Here is a 16,793-nt window from a genome sequence, read left to right as displayed (position 1 = left end):
ATTTTGGACATGGGTGCGTGGCTGCCTGACAAAGCACAGCAGATGGTGTCCATTGTTGCCCCCCCCCCCACATTGAAGAAAAGGTGATTACGGCCCTGGTGTAAGATTTCTGTCCCCTTACACTTAATTTTAAGTTAAGGGATGCTACAAAACACGTGACTGACACACTACAGACTGAGCACAACTTACTAAACTCAGAGACCTTTTCTCTGTCTGAGTTGAGTTGCAGCCACTCAGAGCTGCAACAAGCATGTAAGGTTGAGTAAACACTGACAGTGTGTGTGTGCAGCGCTCCCTAGCTGCGTCCACTCATACCCCTGTGTATCTGCTCTCCTGGCAGCCTCAGCTCTCCCCCCTCTCTCTACGAAAACACTTTCGGGAAGAATAAAGTTTTTTTCTGCGCTCAGCCAGTCTTTACTCAGAGCCAAACCGTGGCCTAGCAGGAAGAACGGCTCGACTATGTGGAGAACGAAACGGGCACTTGGGGAATCCTTGGCTTGTCTCGTATTTCTCGTGACGCTCGTCGATGCTTATCGATGTAAGTATGTGAGTGTTTGCTTTTTGCGGTTTGCATTTTGAACCCTTACGTAGTCAAGCAATTCACGGAATCGCCTGTTACAGTCTATTTGGTCCCAGTGCCTGAGATTGAAAGCAGCTTTCAGCCTGGATGGGACCAGTTGGGAACGGCATTAGGACTTTTATAAGTTTTAAAGCCAGCAGACCCAGAGAAAAAGGGGGAAGTGTGAGGGGTCATGACTCCTTTCTGCACCGTGAAACAATGCTTGGACAACATGAGCTGCTTGTTACAACAACTACAGGTCATTTCTGAGAAATAACGGTTTCGCAATGACCCTTTTTTTCCTCTCAAGCCAATTCACAGAAGAGTAATTAGGTTGTCCACTTTGTCCATGCAGGCACCAGCCACATCAGCCATCTGTCATGAGGACTTGAATTCCTGCTGGGATCAGTCATGTGTTGTTATAATGTAGCTGCATATGCCTGCTTGTATTAATCACACATGTGAGAGTATCACTGCACAGGCAATAGGTTTGTGCTGATTGCAAACATGTACACACCATGCACAGATCACACTGTATATCTGAATGAGTTCTATGTATCTGTGTCTGTCTGTAGTCCTGAGCCAGAGCACAGCCTCCCAGTTCCTGAGCAGGCACAAGAGAGCCAACTCTCTGTTTGAGGAGAGCAAGAAGGGCGACCTGGAGAGGGAGTGCATCGAGGAGCTGTGCAACAAGGAGGAGGCCAGGGAGATCTTTGAGAACCAGCCAGAGACGGTAAGAGAAGACCAGTGACCCCTGGTCTTACTGGTTAGCTTTGAGAGCAAGGTGGCCTGGTGCCAGACCCCTGGAAGTGGATGAGAAGGGAAGAAGTGGAAAGTTGGACACGGATTAAAGGCCCACTATGTAGGATTTAGGGGCGGCAGTAGCTTGGTTCATAGGGACTTGGGTTGGGAACCGGAGGGAACAGGACCAAATATGGAGCGTCAGCTGATGGCTGGAGGTGCCAGTTCATCTCCTGTGCTAGGCTGAGGTGTCCTTGAGCAAGGAACCAAACCCCCAACTGCACGGGGCCAAGGCAGCCCCCTCACTCTGACTTCTCTCCAGTTAATACATGCATAGGTCCTATGCATGCGTGTGTGTATTTCAGGCCTGTGTGTATATGACAACACAGAGACAAAAAATGTAGTTTCCCCTCAGGGATTTATGAAGTATATCTTCTTCTTTGTCTTCGTTATCTATTGGCAGAAATGGTATATAATATCCAGAAGTATATTTTCATCGGTTTACAATCTCCTGTAAATGATAATCGTATTTTCGTTACCTTAAAATGAGCCATTTACAGCTACATACGGAACGGGTCCTCTCCCATGAAGTCTGCCATGTTGTTTCTACAGTAGCCCAGAATGGACAAATCAAATACTTGCTCTAGATTAGGCCTTTCACTTTTTTAGGTTTTCATTTTGGCCACAATTGTTCTCCTCAATGTGTCCTCATGTAAAGGTGCACGTGATATCGTTAGATATTTAATGTGAAGACACAGAGGTCAGGTTTAGGCAAGTAAAGTTACTATGGATAGGTTAATGAAATGTGATGATGTCGTGCCCTAAAGATGATTCAGAGTTTACTCAGTTCTGAAACACTGGTCTCCTGGGGAAAGTCCTGTGTTTTGTGAACCATCCACCCCCCAACCTGCTTCCTTAAGGCTGATTTATACTTGTGTGTCAGCTCTATGCAGTCCCTACGCTTTAGCCTACGCACGTGGCCTATGCCGTTGTGAGCATTTATACTTGTGGTGTGTCTGTGTCACTCTGCAGTTACACCTCCGAAACACTACATGGTGGAAGGGTCCACTTCTGTCTTTAATCCCATCAGTGCATTGGTCACATGATTGTAGCCTTCCCAAATACTTGGATTATACATGAATTACTGGCTCACCATTATGTAGCATATCTACAAATTTTGGTGCATGAGAACAGCCTGTTCTCTTGCACACTAGCACACAGGAGAGCTTTTAATTTTGCAGCCTCACTGCTAGATGCTATTAAATCAGCTCCCAGGAAGTTCACCAGGCTTTGAAGCCAATTTGACATTATGGCCAACTTGTGTAATTACAACTTCCAAGTCGGCTATATGATGTCATCGGGCCCAAAAAGACTTTTTCACGTAGACTTCTATTGAGAAAGAGACGTCTGTAAATCAGTGGATCCATCTTTTGAAAGTCACAACCCCTGCGAAATGACTCGATTCACCATCATAATTTCATCCATTTGGCCTGATAACATTTCAAAAGTCTACAAGAGCCGCGCGATGAAATCATTTTATCCCCATTCGAGTTGGCAGAGCACTAAAGCAGATGCTCGCTAAAGTCTGTAGTCCGTCTGCTCTATGGGCCCAATTATGTGGAAAATCAAGGTAATTTTACACACTGGAATTAGATTTTTTTTGGCTTCATGCACCCCTAAGCAACTTTCATCGGAAAGAACGGAGCCTTGCCTCCACTGCTGTATCCAGGTCTCTTCATACATCCATGCACTAAATTGTACACACTGGACCTTTGAGCAGTGGAAGCAAAAGGTCAGACCAGGGCTGCAGCTAATGATCATTTTCATTATTGATGAATCAGCTGATTGTTTGTTTAATCTATAAAAACATCAGAAAATAGCTAAAAATGTCACTTTGCCACAGCTCAGGTCAGTCCAGCATGCATATATTTTCTATTTACTATCACAAAGGGCTAAAAAACAGCAAATATTCACACTAAGGGTGTTGCAACATACTGGTATTGACGACAACTATGATATTTAAAAATGAAATACTGATATCAGGTGAATAATAAACATATAATTATATCATGTAAATAAGCTGGCACAGTTTAAATACATTTTGTTTCTTTCTTTCGTCCCACAACGCCATCTGGTTACCTTTTAACTATCCATTAAATTGCTAATTTTGTATTATTTTATACAGCTATGGTTACAGACTCTCACTCCTCCTCCCTGTACTCGTGTTTTGAGTTTAATTTGCCAGAAAATAGAGATAAAAACGGCACCATTAACAAAGTTAAAGATGAATTTGACTCACTATTTTTTGAAAGACATAGCAATGATATTGTCATCATCAACTCTTTTGGCTATGGCAGTAGTGTAGACAAAATCTGACATTGTGTGCCCTTATTCACATTTGATTTTTTTTTTTTCCACTCCTACTAAAACATAACGACTTATACTGATATGGAGTCATTTTATTTCGATTTACTAGTAGATATATTGACTAAACATTTAAGCTACAGATCAGATGCTTTATCTTTGAGACAGAGCGGGCAATATATTAATATTATATCAATATTGTGATGAGACTAGATATCGTATCGTAAGTGTTGTCTTTTCCTGGTTTTAAAGGCTGCATCACAGTAAATTTGTGTCATTTTCTGAACTTACAGATTGTTCTAGCCGTTCTGTTATTTGCCTTTACACACTCAGTCATTATATCCACATAATTGACTATTATTTTATCAAACATTTCTTGTGTAAATATGTTCTGAAAGCACCATGAGTCAATCCTACATTATTGTTGCATAATTAATTTCATGGTATTTGGTCAAAAATAGTGTGATGTTTGATTTGAGCATTTATTAACCTGTTGTGTTTCTTCCAGGAATACTTCTACCCCAGATATGTTGGTAAGTGTGCAGAATTGATTGTGTCCCTTCATATGTTTTGATATCAGCTTTATTTTGCCTCCACTGCCCTTTTCTGATAAAGCAAACTCTTTGTTGCAGGATGTCTGGGTTCACACCGGGTCGGCATCAGCAACCCGAACTCGGATGCCATCCCGTCAGACCTTCGCACCTGTGTGAAGGGTGAGGGGCTTTTATGTCAGTTAGTCTGTAAGGCAAATAACAGTTAATGAGAGCAGCTTTTATCGAGGCCTTCATTAACATCCTGTGTGTGTGTTTGTTGCATGGCAGAGATCAGCAACCAGTGCTCACCGAATCCATGCTACAAGGAGGGTTCGGTACGCTGTGTGGACGGCCAGGCCTCCTTCACGTGTGAATGTAAACCTGGCTGGAAGGGGCCGCGCTGTGAGGACGGTGAGTTCTGCTTTGGGATATTAAATGTGCTTTTTGTCTAACATCCTGTATCAGTATTTTGCACTTCAAATTAGACGTTAAAGTCAAATTAAAACCAATGAATTTAACCTTTCTGAAAGCATTGAATTGGTTGCTGAAAAATGTTGTGTAATGTGTTGGCTGTGCAGACATCAACGAGTGTGTGGATCCTGAATTTCCTGCTGGATGCAACCAAAAATGTTACAACCTACCTGGTAGTTTCTACTGCATGTGTGAAGATGGCTACTTCATCAATGACAAAATCAACTGCGTGGGTAAGACTCCATTCGTTTCAGCTGCAATTTGTGCTGCTCAACTGCGTTAAATTTAAAGGGACAGTTCATCCCCAAATCAAAAATACATATTTTGCTCTTACCTGTAGTGCTATTTATCAGTCTAATTGCAGAGTGTTGGAGATATCGACCATAGAGACGTCTGCCTTCTCTTGTCTATAACAGCACTAGATGGCATAGAGAGAAGGCAGGCGTCTCTATGATCGATATCTCCAACTTACACCAGAACAATATAGACTGATAAATATCACCAAACACAAGAGGGAAAATACATATTTTTGTTTTTCGGGGTGACCTGTCCTAGGTACAATTTTATGTACTTAACGTGTGTGTGCGTGTGTGTTACAGTATATGCTCTTATACCACATATATGAAGACATCCAGCTGTTCATCTGTCCCTGTTTAAGCAGCTGAGCAAACACAGACGTTTCTACAGGGCGCATTATTCCTTTTGATATCTTCCCTTTTATTTATTCATATGGACGGTGGAACCCTACACACTTCATAACAAAATCTCTGTCATCCAGCTGTTGTCCTCGGGGTCTGAACCATTTGTTATTCCTAAAGCTGACCTGAAGTGACCTCTTACGTAACTGAATGTGAAAAAAGCTTTTAACATCTGAAAAGATCCATCCTTTTTTGTTGTAAACAGACTGCCACTCTCACATCTCCGAGCTGTTAGAACTTGTTTGATGCTTTTTGTTTAAACCTAAGTTTCTTTCTTTCTGTCTCTTTTTGAGTGGGAAGTTCACTCAGTGTTTATCTTTGACGGTGTTAAGGCTTGTTGAGTACAAAGTCTTCACAAACATGGACTGAGTCAGTTTGGTAAATTTGCTTTGTCCTTTTTTTGATGGGGTGTAGAGATTTAGAAGATTGTACGGATCATTTTGCACATAGCCAGTCGATACATATTCCAAATTATACATTAATGTGGAGTGATCGGTGTTGACATGTTCCAAAGCTGACCATTCAAATTATTATTACAATTATTGATTAATTTAAATGAATCTGTCAAATATTTTTAAATTAGATCATTAATGTCTTTGTCAGAAAATATTGAAAAATAACCCTCCCATTTTCCCCAAGCCCAACGTCTTCATAGCAGAACAGCAGCACATATTCGTAGTTGAGAGACTTGAACCATTGAATGGTTGTTGCTGTTTTTTGCTTTATAAATGACCTATCAAACTGGTCGTTGGTTATATCCTGTCCATTAGCAACTGCTTTCTGTCCCACATTGAAAGAGACCCCCTCCTCCTCCTCAACCTCAGCTGTATTCTTCTCACAGTATACAAGTTTGCTTATAGCTCATCTGCCAGGTTTCATTTTACAGCAACATATCTCATGAAAACAAATTACTTTCAGCAGCTGAACCGCCACCAAGGAAGAGTTTTCAAAACAGCCTCTGCTTGCAGCTGCACCTCATTATGGCGCAATGATACTGTGACTCTTACAATAAATACAGGTGCTCAAAGCTTGAAAAATTTAAAATTTAAGTGTAAGAAATTATATTTACTGTAATTTCTGTCATATTTATTGATTTCACCAGTGTACCAAAATTCCACTTACAATCAACTCCATATAGTTTATTTGAAATGTCATTTTTTGTAAGGACATATATCATGCTGACCTTACATCAAATGACTTCTAAGTGTTGCATACAAGTTTCCAGTGTCGGAAATTGTGTGTGGGCCCGTAATCTCGATCGTTTGGTGTAAGATGGTCATAAAGCTCAGTCTGAGCTGTCTTAAGTCTTTTTCTCATCTTGATATTCCAACAAAATCAAATGTGTCTAACATTATATTAAGTTTTTAGTCTTGACTCATGCAAATAGTGAAGTTCAATGAAGAGAACATTGTCACCGAGCAATAGCTGTGTTCTCTCTAGCACCAAACAAGAAGTAGCAAACTAAATAGACAGTAAAAACGGAGGGGACTCCTAGGAGGTACAAGAACATGAACAAGTCTCTGTTCTCTTGTGCTGTATTGACTCCTGTTGTACTTTCAAATCCTGTCTGAAAACACACCTTTTCAAGGCTGCATATTTGGTCTGATTTAATGGTGACACACATATTGAGACTTGCACTGATGATGACTTTATGATGATGATTTTATACTTATTTTTTATAATTACCATTTTTGGTAATTTTTGGCATCTTGTAAGGTGTCCTTGTGTGCTTTGAAAGGCACCTATAAATAAAATGCATTATTATTATTACTGTGGAAGACGAGAAGAAACAGGTGGAGCTGTGGAGGGAATAAGAGTCCGTGTTCAACTCGGTGTGTATGTGATCTACCATTTGTTTCAGTGAGAAATCCAAAATTTTTGAAATGGTTCCCCTCTCATCCCCACGGTCTCCTCCCACTAAAATAGTGCAGCTAACTAATGGAGGCTGGTAGCAAGTTTAGGTAACAAAGTCCAAAATGTAGAGTTTGTAATCAAATACAGTTTATATTTATGGATTATATTAATGCCGAATTGACAAGCACACTGTCAACATTTGATGCCTTTTATCGTGTGTTTCTGGAGTCATGTTTTTTAGCAGACACACAAGGAGTTGTTAATATATCATATTTCTTAAAGGGAGTTTGGCGCAATATTTTCCACCAGGAGCAGGATGGGAATAATCTTAAAAGGAATGTAGTTGTAGTCTTACACCCCTGTTCCCCAAAATCTTATAGTGTGTGACTTAAAACTCACATTGTCTTTAGATGTTTAGATGATGGCGTAAAACTTTAGACTGATAAAAGTATTTTCAAAGTATTTTCAAAGTCTTTGAGTGTATGGTAGGCACTACAAAGTCCTACAAGACCATTTTGCCATTGTCATTCTTCACTGACTGTTTTCCAGATATCAATGAATGCCTGATGTACCCCAGTATCTGTGAACCACCGTCTAAATGTGTCAACACGCCGGGCATGTATGAGTGCCAGTGTCCCCAGGGTTTCAAATATAACTTCACTTCCAAGACCTGCAACGGTAAGACCTGAAATTACCACCAAGAGTCACATAATCTCACATCTGACAAAACTTTAAATGGTACTGATGGTGCACTCTGTGTAATCACACACCTTCAATTAAAAAACTTTCCTCAGACATTACAGATCATTGCCTGTAATCTTTTCTTTTCCTGTCTCTGCAGATGTAGACGAGTGTGAGTTGAATGTGTGCGACGGGACTTGTATAAATACAGTTGGCAGCTATGCGTGCCACTGTGACGGTCGTCAGGGTCTTCGTTTGGCGGAGGATGCGCGATACTGTGAGAGTATCCCTGTCTGTGTGGAGCTGTACGACTACAGGCACCCTGAGATGCTTTACCTTGGGGAGCAGTTCACAGGCCTTCCTGTCATCTACCTGCGCTTCCGTCTGCCGGAGAACACAAAGTGAGGGTCTTGCACCAACACACACACATTATAATGTACCTATTTTCTAAAAAGGTCCAGTGTTTGGGTTTAGAGACATCTGGCATCAGAAATGTTATGTAATATTCTTAACTATGTTTTCATTAGTTTATAATCACCTGAAAATAAGAATCGCTGTGTTTTGTTACCTTAAATTGAGGCATTTATATCTACATACGGAGCGGGTCCTCTTCCATGGGGTCCGCTATGTTGCTCTACAGAATCCCAGAATGGACAAACCAAACAGTGGCTTTACATAGGGCCATTTGAGTGTTCTTGTTTTTGCGTCAGCCACTGTTGTTCTCCTACACTCTTGGCACACAGGAGAAGTTTCAGTTCTGCAACGTCACTGTTAGATGCCACTAAATCCTACACACTGGACCTTTAAAGGTGTGTGTTTTAATCCGTTTAACACAAAATAACACCTGCTCCAGCTTTCAGAAAAGCTCAGCCTCAGCAAATGTTAAACAGAAATGTCAAAGACGATAATAAACACATTTACTCACATTTCTGTCTCTTTGTTTCTGACTGTTAGGTTTGCAGCAGAGTTCGACTTCCGTACATTTGACCCAGAGGGAGTTGTGCTGTACGCAGAGTCCTCACAGGACTCGTGGTTCATGTTGGGGCTGAGAGGCGGTCGCATTGAAGTCCAGTTCAAAAACCAGCACACATTCAAGGTCACCAGCGGAGGGAAAGCCATCAATGATGGGCAGTGGCATGTGGTAAGAGAGAGCTATAATCCAGTAATTCCTTACACATACGTAGGGATGTGAAAAATATGTCTTATTACCAGCCACAGAAATGTCACAACAGCTGTTATCGTTTTCACTTTGTGAGTCTGTGTGTGTGTCATCATGGCAAAATGTGGTCCTGGTGACACCTGCTGTAGCGGGAACTACCACAAAAGCTGTTTGTAGTATTCTGCCAGGAGTCTGTGTGTTTGTCTGTTTATTTTATTTTATTTATTTTAATTTAACCCATATTTAACCAGGTAAGTCCCGTTGAGATCAACAGTCTCTTTTACAAGGGAGACCTGGCCAAGACAGCAGTACACAAAAAGTCACAGCCAAACAACCACACAGTAAAAACATAGAAGATACACAGTTACATGTAGAAATATTATAACACCTGTACACAATGACAAGACCTAACCAATTCATTCATACTTGTGCATATGAGAGCTTTAAAATCAGGTAGCAAGACCATGTAGTTTCAAATCTTTTGGAAGTTATTCCAACTAAGAGGAGCAGAGCACATTAAGGCTGTCTTTTCCAGCTCAGTGTGTGCACCAGGAACAGACAACAAAACTAAATCTTGAGATCTCAGACTAAAGCTACAGTCAGATCTCTGATCAACCAATGTAGAAATGTACGGTTTACCCAGTATGGCTTTATAGATTAACAAATTCCAGTGACTGAGCCTACGAAAGGTCAAAGAGGGTCAACCAGTCCTGGAGTAAAGTGTACAATGATGAGTCACAGTTACACACTGATAGGATGACACTATGATGTTTGTCTGTTGACAGAAATTGTCAACATGATAGTATTGCAACTGTGCAAGATGTAGTCACAAAACTTAACAGATGTGCAGTAGAGATTGCAATCAAGGCTGCGTTTGAAGATGGATATGGTCTGAGCAAGGGCGCTGGAATTAAGGGGGTAAAAATAAGGGACGGGGCCACTGACTGCCCTCTTTATGCCCCTGGCCCACATTTATTTGAGGTCACAAATTGCTGTGTCATCGCTTGCAAGATGGTCTCTAGTTTATTATGCCTCCGCATCGACATCAGACTCAGTATCTCAAGAGTGCCACGAGGGAATTTCCTCAAATTTCCTCTAACTCGAGGATGATCTCATTAGATTTTGGTGGTCAAAGGTCACTGTGACCTCACCAAACACATTTTGGGCCATAACTCAAGAATTAATGCGCTAATTATGACTAAATTTAATACAAATCTCTAATAGGATAAAATGATGACATTTTATATCCAAGAAGGTCAAAGGTCATCTTCACTATGCCATAATGTTCTGCAAAAACACTTTTATGGATATAATTTAATGCTATAACTTGGGGACAGAAGGGGAGACATTTGGTCAGATATTGAGTTGGTGACGATAATCTTGAGCGTCCATCTTGAAACTGTGCTGATTGTATAGATCTTCTGTGTTGTCGGGTTGAAGATCTATCATCTGTTACAGCTACATATGAGTCTGGACGTGGATGTAGACTTCAACGTGACTGGTTGGCGGTAATTCTAGCATATTAATAGATCATGATCACAGACTTTCCTTGTTGTCTTGTTGTTCTGTGTTTTAATTGTGTCCACATTTTGTTCATTGTTTACTGTGCTGCACCACAAATTGCCCCTTTGGGGACGTTAAAGCATTCAAAAGTCTAAACATAGTGGGAGCTGAAGTGCTAATCAATAAACTGACTCAATGGGTAATACAGTGTGAAGGAGTTATAATGATGCTGTATGTGCAACATGCAGATCTCTGTGGACGAACTGGAGAGCAGCATCAGTGTGAAGATCAGCAAGGAAGCTGTGATGAGCATCAACAGCCCCGATAGTCTCTTCACTTCAGTCAACGGCAAACTGGAGACGAAGGTGTACATCGCCGGGCTGCCCAACCGCACCGACAACGTCATCAAACCTGTAAGCAGGTCGCCTGAAAGCATGCACACTCAATGAATCACTTAGCATACACAGCTTATTTCCCCTGTGACCACATCTCATAGAATCACCTTAATAACATGGCGAAACGATGATATACAGGAAATACACTGGACCAGCTCCAAGCCTGTGTTGCACTCAGTGTTTGTCTCCACTGATTCATTAGATCAACCCTCGACTTGACGGCTGCATCCGAGGCTGGAACCTGATGAACCAGGGAGCATCTGGGGTGAAGGAGGTCATCCAGGAGAAGAAGAGTAAACATTGCTTTGTGTATGTGGAGCGAGGGTCTTACTTCACTGGGGCAGGACTGGCGCAGTTCAACATTGACTACAGTGAGTAAGTTAAGTTATACTTTATTAATCCCTGTGGGAAAGTTTGGATCCATCCCAAATATTGTGAAACACTGAGTAGCCACAGTGTCGCAGGATCATATATAGCTTTGAATATGGGCTTGATTTAAAGGCAGCACGGGGGGGGGGGGGGGGGTTTGAGGTTTCTAGGTTTTTTCTGTGTTGTTCTTGTTCCCTTCCCACCTGTGAAATGGGTGGAGCCGTTTCTATTTAAGCTCAGTGTTGCAAATAATGGTGTTGAACACTGTTGATGAAGGTCCAGTAGGACTGAAACTTTAGTGTTACTAATAAATTGTGAAGCTGAGCAAGAGCAGTGTGCAGGATTATCTGTTCAAATCTGTTCCCAAACGTGTGGTTTTTTGGAAAGTGAAGCATGTTAGGAAGAAACATGTGAACAAAAGGAATATAAAATTCCACATTAAAAGGCCCCAGTTGATGGGTTTCGTACGAAGACCTCGTAGTATTACAGACCAGCACAGACACACAGTAGACAACGTCATTTGCAATAACTGAGCAAACGCTGTCTCAGTTGGTTCGTTTTTAACCACCTCAAAAAAGGCCCACCAAAAAAATTCATTATCAGGGGTGTGGGTGGCTTAGTGGATAGAGCATGTGCCCCATGTACAAAGGCTCAGTCCCTGCTGCAGCGGCCGCACGTTCACCTCCAGCCTGCAGCCAAAAACCCCAAACACAAGTCGACTGTTGGTCCATGAGTAAACACCCTCCTGAGGGTCTGAGTGTTGCCCACAATGGTGTCAGCTTCCACTTAACAACAATTAGAAACTGAAAAAGACTAGAAAAGATAGAGAAAACAAAGATCAGGTTTTACATAGTGTTCTGGAAGGATTCCAGCTTCTCTGGTGCCACAGCACTGTGCTCTGTGCTCCCTCAGTGGTTGCCTCTGGTGCTGGCCTACTATCGCAACCGCCCCCATTCCCCACCCCCAACCGCCCACCCAATATCTCTCTGTCCCTATCCCTCTCTCTCTCACACACACACAAACACACACACACACACACACACACACACACACTCATTTATCTACATACACAGATCTGCTGGACCTCTGTCTTCACCTCATTTTCTGCATTCCCACCAGTTTGAACATGAGAAACATTGCTTCTTTTGCTCCTTTGTTTGTTCTTTGTTTTTGTCTTTTTCTTCTGTGTCCTCAATGTTTCACTTTGTCTTATTTTTTATTGCACTAAACTACTAACTAAATTGCCTGACAAGACAGATATATTTTTGTTTCCCTTTGTGTACGTGTGTAACCAGGTGATTCTGGGAGCTGGAATGTGGATATAAAGATGAATATACGTCCGTCCAGCAGCACGGGTGTCCTGTTTGCTCTTGTTCACAATGACACAGTCCCCCTGTCCATCGCTGTGGTAACGCAGGGAGAAGAAGATGCTGTGAGTTCATTCATATCTTTCTTGGAAATAAGCACACATCAATCTCTGCATGTCTTCATTAATGAAAGCACAAACATACATTGTTAAACTCTGTGATGTTCTTGACCTCCGTGCTCCAGAACCTGCAAGTGTTTTTGGATGGTGTCTCCGTGGCAACGCTGGAGTCACTGATGTTGTGTTACCCCGACCGGCTGATGGTGCAGCTGAATGTGACTCCAACTGAAATCCAAATCTCAGGCAACTCCTCCTCTGTTACCTACATGAAGTCTGTCGACCTGCAGGAGGCACTGAAGCGCCTCAACAGCACCATGCAGAACCCTGTCAGTACATATATCGGAGGGATACCAGGTAAGATAAAGTGGAGAGTAGAAGTACTAAAGGTGCCATTTTAAAGCGAACTATGACACGATTTATTAGATACATGTGGTCACCATTGAAGGAATACTTCATCCGTCAGTTACATCATCAGTTACTCACTCTGCGTGTTGTTGAGCTCAGGTGCGGCTCGGCTGCAGCACTTCTAGAAATTCAGAGGCTCGCTGATTTTTTAAGCAGGATGCTCACTGTTCTCAGCAAAAACAGACTGTGAAAATTGTCTTGTGCTCATCATATTGACGTTATACCGCCTGTCGCTACAGTTTCAGTGTCCAGATGACTCACAGACATGAAGAAATATAAGTACTTCTGTTTTACTCAACCATTCCTGTTTCTGTTTCAATATAAAAGTGCTTTGACAAAGTTTCTGCGGACATAATCCCTCCATTTGTTAACACAAGGCTGTTTATTGTTAAATATTGAGTGGAGTATCGGCTTTTAATTGAGTTTTCCTTTCACACGTAGCACACAACAGGAGATTGTCTCTGTCAGAAGTGTTCTCACCTACCGGTAATACTCTGTTTGGTTTTGGCGAAGGATGGCACCTAGGTAGAGCCTGCAAGAGGCAGGACATGATGCGGAATACACCGCAGTCACACTAAGTTCGTAATTTGGTCATAAACACCTGAGTCTCTTGCTGTTTGTTGAATTCGTTTGACAAAGTTCCTGAATCTCTTCATCTCTCCTGTTAGACATTTTTATTGCCGTCCTCCTGTAAATGACCCTCTCTTCACCCTCAGATGTCTGTTTTTTTCTGTTTTTTCTGGCCGCATGATAGAAATATTAATAACATCCTCACTTGTGGGTGGCTGTGTCTCAGGAAGTAGAGTGGGTCATCCACTAATAGGAAGATCAGCAGTTCGATCCCCGGCTCCTCCAGTCTACATGTCAATGTATCCTTGAGCAAGATACTGAATCCCAAATTGCTCCCGGTGGCTCTTCCATCGGTGTGTGAGTGTGTTAAAAACTGTGGAGCAGGTCCATTTACCATTTCACTCTCTCAGTGTCTTCTGTGGGCTCAATTGGACATTACATGGACTTTGTACTAGAGAGCTGGCAGGGTAAAGTCTACCTAATATCTGGTCCAACTGATTTGGACATTTGCATTCTCACATACACCCCCGCTTAATGACTAGATAATTTCAGGGTTGCAGTGCATGTGTGAAAGAGCTAATGTTGGCCATTTTGAAATTATTTCTTCACCAGAGGCATGCGAGAAAAATGTTGTCTTCACAAATTCAGTGTAACACAGGGTGAGTAACTGATATAAATATGGTCATTTGGGGAGTGAAGTACTCCTTTAAAGACTCAATGTGGCTTCCCAGCCAACCAGTCCTTATCTGTTTATGAGAAAGCATATCAAATATTTCCTTATACCAGAAAACAAGTTCAGAGCAAAGCTAAATGGAATATCCTCTTGATTGTGCTATGACAGTACTCAGTGGATAATTCGCTACTCTCGCTAGTGACACATGCTGTTAGCATGAAACACAAAAGTACAACTGAGGATGATGGGAATGCCATTAGTTTTCTGGTTCATGCACCAAAATATTGGACAGTCTACATTTTTGACCAGATGATGGCGCTACAATGAAAGCAAAGTTACTTTACCTTAAGTTTATTTTTGTTCATGACGTTATTTCAAGTTGTTTTTCTTGTGTAGCATGCTGTGACTGTGGTATTAAACACTGTAAGTCTCACAGACTGTTCCACTCTCTGTCTTTCTCTTTCAGATGACGTCCCGTTACCTGCCACCCCAGTGACGGCCTTTTACCACGGCTGCATGGACGTCACCATCAACGGCCAGCAGCTGGACTTCGACGAGGCTCTGAGCAAACACAACAGTATTAAGTCCCATTCCTGTCCTCCTGTGTCTGCCCCCGAGAGTCACCCTGAAGCGCAGCACCCACATCCGCACCAAAAGTGACCTTAATTAACACTGAAAAGCCCTCACATTAGGCAGCGTCCCACAGCGGCCACTTCCTGGGATATTTTGGAAAGAGAGATATAGAGGAGGAGATTGGAGGGAGGAAGGGGGGTAGACGATTATAGTCATTTTTGTCGACTTTCTCTGATGGGTTCATTTATGCTTTTCATCCATACAGTATTATTGTTCCTGTCCTAGGAGCATTTTGTTCACTTTTTATTTCGTAGTGAGGCACAACGAAAGCTGACTTGCCAGTGAGCAAGTCGGAAGCTGGATGGCCGGATGACGTAGTTGTAGCAGTTTGTTGCAATGAATTAAAAGCTTTCCAAGAAATGTCTGAAAAGAGCTGAGCTCTGTAGCACGCATACCACGTGTTGAGCAAGAGATGGTTATGTTTGTGTAGAAAAATAAACAAATGGTCACTGTTGACCAGGCTTTGAGACCACCTGCATCTCTTTTCCCTGTTGTTGCATCATGGTATATCTCTGGGTGCTCTTCAAATAGAGTGCTGCAGGGATGACGATTATTTGTAGGCCAGCCTGGGAGTTAACGGCGCCCTGGTTCCCTTGACAGAAAGCCAGTGGGATTTTTTCTGTTGGATTTTGGATTACTGCAGAAAATAAGCTCTGTGACAAACAAAAGTTTATGATACTTAGACGCTTTGTTCAGCAGGATAATGAACACTGCTTATATGATTTTTGAAGCATAACTGCAATTAACAGAAGTAAAAAGCTAACATATATGGAGCTAGCACAGTGACAGAACATTTTTTTTTAAAAAAAATTTGGCATTGAAAAAGGAAACATCACACTGGAAAAAAGTCATTAAAAATGTTTTTTTTTTTTTAATTTTATTTTAATGTTTTTGCATTCTGATATGTTTTCCAATGACAATATTTTGATTTTTTTTTCTCTTCGTGTCATCCTTTTTCAGTGTCAGTTTTGTGACAGAAAGTTGAAAATTGAGAAAAAGAGATAGAAACTAAAACGTAAAAAAAGAAGACACTTAAAAAAAGTGGTGTGAAGCAAAAAAATCAGAAGATTGTCATTGCAAAACACACTAGGATGCAAAAAAAAAATTTTAAAAAAATGCTTTAATGCCTGAACTTAATTTTTCAGTGGATTTTTTTTCAAGGCGAGGCAGCTTTATTCGTAAAGCACATTTCATACACAAGGGCAATTCAAAGTGCTTAACAGAGCAAAAAAATATAAAACATAATAAAGGACACAGAGAAGAGTAAAGAGGAAAAAAGATATAAAAGGTAATTCAAAATTAATTACTAAATGATTTAAAAAACAAAAAGAAATCATCACCATTAAAAATAGCAAAAGTGCTGATAAGAGGTGCAAAGGTAAAAGATTATTTTAAAAGACTTGCAATTGACTTTGGTGCTAATGTTTGCTTTATCAATGCCAAATGTTGTTGTTGTTTAATGCCAAAACGTACTGCCATTGTTGAAGTCTCATAATGTCAGGCTATAAACAAGCTATATCATGGCGGCATGACTTCCACACCACCACAGCGAGGCTATAAAGTTACGTACAGCATGGTTGAGTGTGATGACGCTCTGTAGCCTTATTTATTCACTTATTAGCAACCTAGTTTTTTTAAGGCATTTAAATGCTTCAGAGTTCATGAGGGGTATTTATCGGCATATTTAACGCCATAAAACAAATATTTCAACCTTGTGTTGGCCACAGACCTTATGTCAGGCATCTAATCAAAAATACAT

The 16,793-nt window shown here is 41.3% G+C and overlaps 1 protein-coding gene across 1 annotated transcript; it reads left to right on the top strand.

The window, feature by feature from the left end:
• The first annotated feature begins 315 nt into the window (after positions 1-315).
• On the top strand, positions 316-15,506 carry pros1 (protein S). The gene is made up of 14 exons (XM_033630984.2): positions 316-538; positions 1,135-1,292; positions 4,173-4,197; positions 4,297-4,377; positions 4,486-4,608; positions 4,776-4,901; positions 7,770-7,898; positions 8,062-8,302; positions 8,856-9,042; positions 10,812-10,976; positions 11,161-11,329; positions 12,623-12,759; positions 12,879-13,107; positions 14,868-15,506. The coding sequence occupies exons 1-14, from the start codon at positions 460-462 to the stop codon at positions 15,059-15,061; spliced, it is 2,043 nt and encodes a 680-aa protein (XP_033486875.2). The 5' UTR covers positions 316-459; the 3' UTR covers positions 15,062-15,506.
• The last annotated feature ends 1,287 nt before the right edge of the window (positions 15,507-16,793 follow it).

Source organism: Epinephelus lanceolatus, chromosome 2, assembly GCF_041903045.1.
Source record: "Epinephelus lanceolatus isolate andai-2023 chromosome 2, ASM4190304v1, whole genome shotgun sequence".
NCBI classification, from domain to species: Eukaryota; Metazoa; Chordata; class Actinopteri; order Perciformes; family Serranidae; genus Epinephelus; species Epinephelus lanceolatus.
The sequence above is the reverse complement of the archived record's forward strand: the minus strand, read 5'-3'. Positions and strand labels throughout refer to the sequence as shown.